Genomic DNA, 10,183 nt, shown 5'->3' on the forward strand with positions numbered 1-10,183 from the left:
AATGTAATCTTCTATAAGGCCTTCACTAAACTAGAAAATTGATTGGTTATGTGCTGGCCACATCAGATTTTTTTAAAAACGAATCAGAAACATAAGAAGGAAAAAAGTAAACAAATTTATTTTGCCCAAAAATCCAATATCTTCAACTCAATAGTTAGTAGGGTTTATACGCTTGAACTTGCGCGTTAGAAAAATTAAAAATACCGCTCGCAAGGAATTCGTATAATATTTAAATGAAATACTCATGTTATTTTTTTATATAAAAATTAAAATTTAATCACATATTTAAATTTTTTACGTGGAACTGAGTAAAACATAGTATGGAATTACCTTTTTTCTTAAGTACGTTAATTCTCTTAGGACTCGCAATACTATTAGGTTATGTATATCTTGTTTGGAATTTTAATTATTGGAAAAAACGGGGTATTAATGGACCAGAACCAAAATTGTTCATTGGTACATTACCAAAATCAACGCAAGGTGGACTTAATTTAGCATATGATTTTGTTGACATTTACAGGTACAGAATTTTACCATTTTTTTTTCTTGAGTGTTATTTTTAATTGCAAATTTATACGAAAAAAGAGAAATTATGCAAATGAAATGTTTATACCTATATTAAAAATAATTTCCGAATTTCAAAAATTTTTTAAATTTTATTGTTAAAAAAAAATAAAATTATCATAATTTTAAAATTAAGTGAATAATGTTTTGTTTTTATTTTAGGAAATATAAACCTACTGAGAAATTCGTTGGTATTTTTAGTTTTAGAGAACCTGAATTGTTACTGATATCACCCGAATTAATACGCGATGTTTTGACAACAAATTTCAAAAGCTTTCATGATAATCAAATTAGTTCGTGGGTAAGGTTTTGTTTTTTTTTTGTGTATAATTAAAATGTGATATGAATTTTATATTTTTTATTTTACATTTTTAAATGCGGTGCATACATATGTATGTATACTTGTAGGTATATTAATTATATATTTTAATTAATTTGTGATAACGTAAAGATTTAGAAACAAAGTAGTAAGTCAGAAGTTGAAAAATATATTTTCAATATTTTTCGACATAATGTGCATGTTAATACAATATTATGTGTAGATGGTGGAGATTTTGAATTAAAAACATATTCTATCCCCAGTATACTTTGATAATGGATATGGATACTGGAATTTCAAGAGACTTAGGGGCAAATTAATATTATTCCATTAGATTATTTCTCTTTAAAAAAATAAATCTGACACAACCTATATGAAAAATATAAAAACACTTTTATAAAGAATTACTTTAATAGGAACCTCTATTGCATACCCATATCTAAAAAATGTAGCATAAATGACAAAAATTTTGACAAAATTAATTACAACAAGTAAAAACGTTTCAGTCGGTTTATACCCTGATAATGCCCTGCACTTGACAATCTGAGTTTAAAAATTTGTTTTTGAAATATTTAGAAATAACTTTGATTGCTAAAAGGTAATTACTAGAACTTGTCAAACCACTCGATAGAAAATTTACGAATATTATATCTTACCTATTAGTGGGCACACGACGGCCGAGCTTCATGAATCTAGGCTTTAATATTTTTTCAAATATTTAAAATTGACTTTCGGAGTTGTATGACAACTACACGAACCTGTCAAGTCATTCCACCAAAACTTCAGAAATATATCTGACTTGAAACTGGGCACACGACTGCCGAACTTCATGATATCAATATTTTGATATATTTCACCATTAAAGATAATTAAATATTTTTTGAGGAATTTTGGAGATGTCAGCAGTCTCTCTATGTGAATAAATAATGTATAAGGAAGTATGTACTCATATGGCGCAAGATGCTTGAACTCGCGAATGTGAACCGAAATTCATTTACCACACCGATATAATCCTGTAATTACGGCGCGTCATTATCCAAATATACAATTACAAAAAAGTAAATATTTTGAAAAATGTGCACATAATTGATTTTTAACTAGTTTTCAAAGTAGACGGCAGAATGTTGCTGCACATTGACCTAATTGTATTTAGTTTGTCAACCCTCTACTCATCAATTATACTGGAATCCGATATTCTAGTTTTACATAATTTCTCCCGGAAAAAGATCGTCAATGAACTAATCTACCATAAATTTTTGTTTGGTTGATGTGCCTCTCAACATTCTTCACAAAATTTTAAAAAAAAAAACATAGTTGTCTATAAAGATAATGCCGAAATGAATTTTAATAAAATTTTAATTTATTAAAATTATTTATAAAAAATATCAAAAACCTTTATTCTTTTAAAATTTGTTCTGTAATTTTAGGTTCACCATGATGTTGACAAAGTTGCTGGAAATAATCCATTCTCTCTATATGGTGAAGAATGGAAAAATATGCGTTCGATTTTATCACCAGCATTAACAATAAATAGAGTATAAAAATTATTTTTTTTAATATTTTCATCAAGATGTACATATAATTTTCATTTAGCTTAAAATATCTTATCCAGTAAGTCAAGAAACCTGTTTCAAAATGAACAACTTTTTACGAAATCTTCAAGAGAATCGAAATTCTTCAAAGAGTATATGTGTTGATGGAAAACTGGTAAGCCAAATGTTATATATATTTCAAAGCTTCAAAATTAGTAAAAATTTATTGACAATAAGGATTTTACTATAGTTGGCCTTAAGATTTACAGGTGAACTTATCACTGATTTAATATTTGGTTTAGAAGCGAATGCTTTCGATTTAGACATATCAAAAAATTCAATAATGACCTCTGGATGGAATTGCATGATTAATGATTTTAAAAATGGATTTGGAAAATTTGCTATATTCAGCAGAATCCCATATTTATCAAGAATTTTAAATGTTCGGCTTTTTAGTAATTCAACTGAAAAATTTTTCTTGAAATTATTAAATGATGCTATTGAATTAAGATTAAAAAATCCAAATAATCGTACGGATTTTCTTAATTTCATGTTATCCCTTCAAGAAAGGAATAATTTTTCTACTGAACAATTATTATCATATGCGCTTACTTTTGGATTAGATGGCTATGAAACAACAGCAACTCTATTTAGTCATACTCTTTTAATGGTAATTTTTTTTTTTCAAAAAACTGGTTTAGAAGTGATGATATTTTAATTATAAATGTATACTTTCAATTTTTGAAAAACTTATTGCAGTTAGGTCGCAACAAAATAGTTCAAGAAAAATTAAGAAATGAAATTATGGATTTAATTGATGAAAAAGGCACATTAGACTTTAACGAAATTGCGGAAATGAAATACTTAGATCTCTGTGTTCATGGTTTCTATATTGATCTATATTAGAAATATTAAAAATACTATATATTTTTCACTTTTAGAAACTCTACGTATTATTTCACCAATTTTGTATAGTTTTAAGAAATGTACACAACCTTTTACGTTCACAAATTCAGAAAATGGAAAAACTATTGAAATTCTTCCTGGACAAACAGTAATTCTACCATTTCATTCTTTACATCATGATAGAGAATATTATCCAAATCCTGAAGAATTTATACCAGAACGTTTTAGCGAAGAAAATGGTGGTATCAAAAAATTTAGAGATGAAGGAAAATTTTTCCCATTTGGAGACGGTCCGCGAATATGTCTTGGTACAAGCTTTTAAAAAATTAATCTATAACTTTTGATTTTTAAATATTTATTTTTTCGGTAAAGGTATGAAATTTGGATTAATACAATCAAAAATTGGAATTTGTGAAATTTTACGGCATTTTAAAATCACGGTGAACGAAAGAACTAGACATAATAATACCTTGGCAACAGATTCACTTTTTGCTATGCTAGATGGTGGAATTTGGTTAGATTTTGAAGAAATAAAAAAATAATAGCTGTAATTAACCTGAAACTAAGAATTTTACAACAAAAAAAATAATGAGCAAACTGATTTAATAAAATTTGAGCATAATATATGAACTTCTTCTATTATACCAGGATTTTTCTTGTTTCTCCTAAAAAAATTAATTTCAAAAATGCTAAAAATAACATTGTACTATTTCAGTTAAAGAAATTTGCGTATTCTTTGATTTATCGCAAATTTTTAACAAAAGACCTTACTGTTCAAAAATATTATACTAAAAGGAGCAATAAAATTCAATGCAAATATATCAAATATACAGAATTCAAGGTCAATTCTGAAGATAAAAACGTTTTTGACACAAATCATCTACTGTGTGGACTACACAAATTCTATGCATTTTATCTCATATTATCAAATTTATAAAAATATTGATTATACCTATAACCTTTAATGGCATAAAAACCAGATTAGAAAATAATTTTTCGGAAATTTTCCCATTATCAAAAATTTGGACGACATCGTTATCTTTGCTAATGATTTATTTTTGGTGCGTATAAATGTATAACGGCGTACTTAAGAGTACATTAATATAAACATAAATAATAAGTATATTTTATTAAATATAAGATGAATATAGAATTTTTCAACTTCATTAGAAAATTTTCAGTTGTGAATAACAGTTTCTTTTATTTATTTATTTTTTTTTTTTGAATTTAGAACGAAAATAGTGTTAAAATAATAAATTTTAGATGGCTTTATGGATATTCTTGATTCTATTATTAGGGTTTTTTGGAGGAATAATTTATATTTATTTAACATGGAATTTTAGCTATTGGCGAAAACGTGGTGTAAATGGTCCGAAACCAAAACCATTTATTGGAACATTTCCAAAAACAATGTTAAAAAATTCAAATTTAATATATGATCAAACGGACTTATATAGGTATTAATAAATTTTAAAATTTATTTAAATAACTTGTTAACACTTCTTGGAAATTATTAAGGGAATTTAAATCAACGGATAAAGTAATTGGGGTATATACAATTAGGGAACCTGAACTTATGATTTTATGCCCGAATTTAGTACGAGATATATTTGTTAAATATTTTAAAAATTTTCATGACAATGCAGTTGGAAAATGGGTAAGTTCATATTATAAAACGTGTTACGAATACGTATGTGATTTAGTGTATTAATTCAATAGGGAATAGTAGCTATAAAAATATTGTGTATTAAATCGGAAGAGGTGCTCAAGTCGCGTCAGATAAATTCAAAATTTTTATAAATATTTTGTGATCAAATTATTCAATATATTTTATAGATAAACCATGACAAAGAAAAAATTATTGGACGTAGTCCTTTCCTTTTAACTGGTGATACTTGGAAAGAAGTGAGATCTCAAATAGTACCATCGTTATCAGCGAATAAGGTTTACTAGTACAATTATATATATTTTCAAAAAAATTTTTTTCTTTTATTTGTATTTTAGATAAAATCGTGGTATACTATAACCCAAGAAGCATGTAATAAACTTTCGGACTACATAATAGCAGCTAATAATAAAAATTCTTCAAGCATAAATGCTAGAAATGTAAGACTTTTAAAACACATATATACATATTTGCATATTTTTATAAATATCATTAAAATTTCCCTTTTGCAAATATCCTCTTCATAATTTTATTGCTTTAACGATTTTTGTTTTTAGCTTGCTCTACGGTTTACTGTTCATATTACAACAAATACCATCTTTGGGATCGAGGCGAATTCCTTGGATGGATTATCAAATGCAGAAAAAAATTTTATAATGAAAGCAAATGACAAATTTGTTGATGAATTTGTAAATGGATTTCAATTATTATCTTATGCAAATAAAATACCATTTTTTACGAAATTTTTTAATGCTCGAATTTTATCGGATTCAACTGAAAATTTCTTTAAAATTTTATTAAATGATTCCATAAAATTTAGATTAGAAAATTCAAATTATCGTAATGATTTTCTGGACACATTAATTCAATTGAAGGAAAATAAAAATTTAACATTAGATGAATTAGTTGCACATGCATTAACATTAACATTGGATGGCTATGATACAACAGCTACAACAATAAGTCATTGTTTATTATTGGTAAGAGATTTAAATGTTCCATAAATGGTAACAAAATAATTTATGTAAATGTTGTTTAGTTAAATTTGCATATTTGAAAATATTTATTGATTTTTTTTTTTGGATAATAGCTTGGCAGAAACAAAAATGCTCAAAATAAACTTAGAACTGAAATTTTTAATAATTTAGATGAAAATCAATGTTTAAGTTTTGAAATCTTAAATGATATGAAATATTTGGATCAATGTATTAATGGTAAATTTTGAAAAATCTCAAAAAAATCAATAAAAATAAAATATTTTCATTAGAAACTTTGAGGATATTTCCACCGATCGCATTCAGTTTAAAACGTTGTACTGAAACTTTAACATTAGAAAATTATAATGGAAATAAAATAGTTATTAATGACGGACAAACAATTCATTTACCACTTTATTCAATATATCACGATCCAGATTATTATTATAATCCTGAAGAATTTATACCAGAAAGATTTGATGAAAAATTTGGTGGTGTCAAAAAATTCAAAGAAGATGGTAAATTTTTTCCATTTGGAGATGGTCCAAGAATATGTCCAGGTTATAAATTTCAAATTTAAATGTTATTTTTACTCTAAATACAAACTTATTTATTACATTATGCGTGCAGGTATGAAATTTGGATTGTGTCAATCTAAGGCAGCTATAGCTGAAATTGTTAAAAGATTTTCAATTGATGTTGATGAAAAAACAAGACAGGATAATTTGATTGGTTCCATTAGCTTAGCAGCTCTATTAAAGGGAAAAATATTATTAAGATTCAAAGAATTATAAATTAATTAAAAATTGTTTTAAATTTTACTCATAGTTTTAGGTGTAAAATTACTATAAATATAAAAATTTTAAAATATCAAATTTTTATTTCTCAAAAACTGATAAATTATTTCAGGAAATTAATATGAAAGAAAAAAACGTAATTTTAAAACAAAATGTATATAATCTTATAACTCTTGTATTTTTAATTGAACTCCAGAACTTAAAACGTACATACATAAAAAACTTATGCAGAAGCTTGTGTTTCTCTATAGAAAAAAGTTCACAAAATAACTTGCAACAAAATAGTTATGGAGTTCATTAAAAAAGTTTTTTATACCCCTAAACGAACGTATATTTGTAATGTATTATAAATTTACCGTTCCGTTTTTAATTAGAAGAATCAAATCTCAGAAGCCATTCGTTAATAATAATAATAGTCCAATCTCAGAAACCATTCAAACTAATATACCAAAATTTCCTCCAAACGAACATAATAACTAATATGCTAGTTAGTTCGCCATTACTTTAATTGAATGAAGTTCAATTTGCATAATTCCTTATGGTCATACAACTTGCATTGGTTTGGAAACTATTTAAGGTACAACATTGAAATCTGATCATTATTTTAGTTATGTCAACAACTATTTAATCATGTTTCAGAAAATACTTTATTATAAAACTGTTAGACCACCACTTAATAAGAAAAGCAAGTACTACATATATTCGTACGGGTATCACAAAATAGACATTAGGGTTAAATGTACCTATGCTCATTTTCTTTTAAATTAGGCATTGGTTGAAGTTGATATAAATTCAAAGCAATGTTTTGGTCACAGTAAACATTCTAAAACTGTCAAAGTAAATTTCCCTACTTCATATAATTTTTATAAGCTTAATTGAATCAGAGCGTTTAAATTCCAATAAAAATTTCGAACTATTTGAAATTTAATTAGAGAAGTTTTTATTTTATTATAAAATTCTTTGTATTATCCTACATCCTATATATTTAAGTATAAACAATAAGTCTGTTACCTTGACCATATCTTAAATAAAAGCAGAAAATTTTATTTCCCATTACATAACGTTAAAAACAGAAAACAAGGAACAGAACCACACATTTCATCAAATAGCAATAACCTTATTTAATTAAAAAAGAAAATTTGAGAAAAATCTTTGTAATTAAAAATGAATTTTTATACAAAAATAATTGTTCATCCTAAGGTTATTTAAGAAAAAATCTGATATGATTAATAGAAAGAAAACAATATTGTATTTCAAAAAAATTTCAAGTTTTTTTAATCAAACAAGAGAGTTGCATAAGATTATAAAAATCTCTTTTGCACACTTATTGCAAATTCCAAGAGAATTAATAATATGCCAAAGGATCAGTTGTAATAATTTAAAATTGGTTTTTTATTGAAAATTTAAGTTTTCTAAGATTCGACTCCTCTGAAAAGTTTATAAATTCTTAAACGTAAATTTTTTTCAGGAATTGTAAAATAATAAACACAATAAAAACAGATTATTTCTCTAAAAAATTTCATTTTTTCCATCATATTTTACCTTACACACTCTTCATTAACGTCCTCTTTTCTTACTCTATTTTGAGTCCTAAAACGAGTCAGAATAGAGTTAATCTAGTCAACTATGTAATGCAAATAGAATCAGTTTTAAGAGTTTTATGATTAAGAATACTGTTAAGCCTTTCTCATTTCTAAAATTGTTTGGCAACTCTCTTAGCATCTATGCAATCCTAAACAAATTTAGTCGGAATAGTTATGTAATTACAAAACGCTTTAAGAGCAAAATTTTATAGACTAACCTTTGCTGTAACTGAGAAATATAATTCTGTTAACTGAAGGATGGACAGACGGATTCTGCTAGCTTTTTCAATCTATGCCAGGCGAGCGGATAGACATAGCCAAATTGACTCAGAACTCCACGCTTATAAAAATTTTTTACTTATTTATGTATATTTCAGACATCTTTTTCTTAGCGTTTCAATCAGAGTAGTAAATTCATAATACCTTGCAAAACTTTCGTTTGTACAAGTATGAAAAGTGAATTTGAACCGAAACCAATAATCAATCACTGTTTGTTTCAAAAGAAAATAAAATCATCAATTTGATTTTTTTCTTCATGTTCAGCATAATTTCAAATAATAAAAAGGAATGTAAATTTATTTTATTCTTGATTTCATTTTCAAGTTTTTTTTTTTAGATTTTTATTTTCCGTTTTCACGCTTTCACATTTCTTTAATCCATTCACAATGAAATACACAACAGTCCAATCACTTAATATTTTTGTTAAATGTTAAATTTTCATATTTAGACTTGTTTTTAAACAATTTCATAATTAATTTTGAAAGACAAATTATTCTTTAGGGGTGTTGCTCTATGTCTTAAGTATTTTTAGGAACGGGAAACCATAATTCTTATAATTCCGTAATTTCTCTTTTTTTTGTCGTGTACTACCCTACCACTTAAAAAATATTTATTATTAAAGATTTAAAGTTTTCCGTGCACTTGTTCGGCGCTAAGTTTTAAGTAAACTAAAAAAATTATTTCATATATACATATAAAGTTTAAGTAAGCCAGAAGAGTATTTAAACTCTTGAACAAATTTTAAAAACGCAGAGAATACGAAAAATTTCCAAAGTCAGAAACATTTATCTAGCTTATTACAAATTCATATTAAAAATTTTTAATTTTTTGACTAAATTCAATTCAAAATCAGTTTATATCCCGAGATAAAGGTTGAAAAATTCAATTTAATTTGGAAAAAATGTAATCATTACTGATTGTGACTCTCGCAGTAAAGGTAAACTTTATTCTACAAAATATAGCAAATATTTTATATTGGGGTTTTAATATCGAAATAATAATTTTTAAGTTTTAAATTTACATATGTATGTATGTATGTACATACCTTATACATATAAACAAATTGTGCAGGAAGTTATTAAATTGATTGTTGAAATGAAGCAGCACGAAGAATGCAAACATTGTAAGCGAGCTTTGACTTTATTTTTAAGGATTCAATTAATTTTCTTTCCATGTAAAAATCTTTTTGAAACTCACACACAGCACAAATTTATTTGCAAATCTTTCTAAGCAATAAAAAGATTTAATTTTATCTCTCCTAACTCTGATTTGATATATTCATACATATTTGATTTTGTTAATAGCTAATTCAAATTAAATGACAATTATTCCCCCTAAATACCTTTTCATTACACTGAAATTTATTTCAATAATATTAATTTTGAAATCAAAAAATTTATTTTTAATTTAACAGAAACACTCAAATTTTAAAGTTTCATTAGAAAATAAAATTTTCTTCTCGAATTTTTCAAATGTATTTTTAATTGAATTCTACTGAAAATTTTTTTATATTCATTCTAGGAACACGAAATCATATCGAATTCAGAAAAAAGTAATTTG

General features: G+C 25.4%; 1 protein-coding gene across 1 annotated transcript; it reads left to right on the forward strand.

The window, feature by feature from the left end:
• Positions 1-320: 320 nt before the first annotated feature.
• On the forward strand, positions 321-6,798 carry LOC129605760 (probable cytochrome P450 28d2). Its single transcript, XM_055515687.1, has 17 exons — positions 321-520; positions 727-865; positions 2,311-2,418; positions 2,477-2,590; positions 2,666-3,085; positions 3,175-3,298; positions 3,357-3,629; positions 3,694-3,853; positions 4,665-4,778; positions 4,840-4,978; positions 5,326-5,427; positions 5,545-5,555; positions 5,808-5,967; positions 6,078-6,201; positions 6,255-6,524; positions 6,595-6,713; positions 6,793-6,798. The coding sequence occupies exons 1-17, from the start codon at positions 321-323 to the stop codon at positions 6,796-6,798; spliced, it is 2,583 nt and encodes an 860-aa protein (XP_055371662.1).
• Positions 6,799-10,183: the final 3,385 nt, after the last annotated feature.

Source organism: Condylostylus longicornis, unplaced genomic scaffold, assembly GCF_029603195.1.
Source record: "Condylostylus longicornis isolate FDR11 unplaced genomic scaffold, ASM2960319v2 ptg000014l, whole genome shotgun sequence".
NCBI classification, from domain to species: Eukaryota; Metazoa; Arthropoda; class Insecta; order Diptera; family Dolichopodidae; genus Condylostylus; species Condylostylus longicornis.

Bases quoted from the DNA above. Each gene is read 5' to 3' on its own strand.
- LOC129605760 (XM_055515687.1), top strand. From the start codon at position 321: ATGGAATTACCTTTTTTCTTAAGTACGTTAATTCTCTTAGGACTCGCA. The intron at 5,968-6,077 runs GTAAGAGATTTA...TTTGGATAATAG, and splicing joins TAAGTCATTGTTTATTATTG to CTTGGCAGAAACAAAAATGC. The intron at 6,525-6,594 runs GTTATAAATTTC...TTATGCGTGCAG, and splicing joins TGGTCCAAGAATATGTCCAG to GTATGAAATTTGGATTGTGT.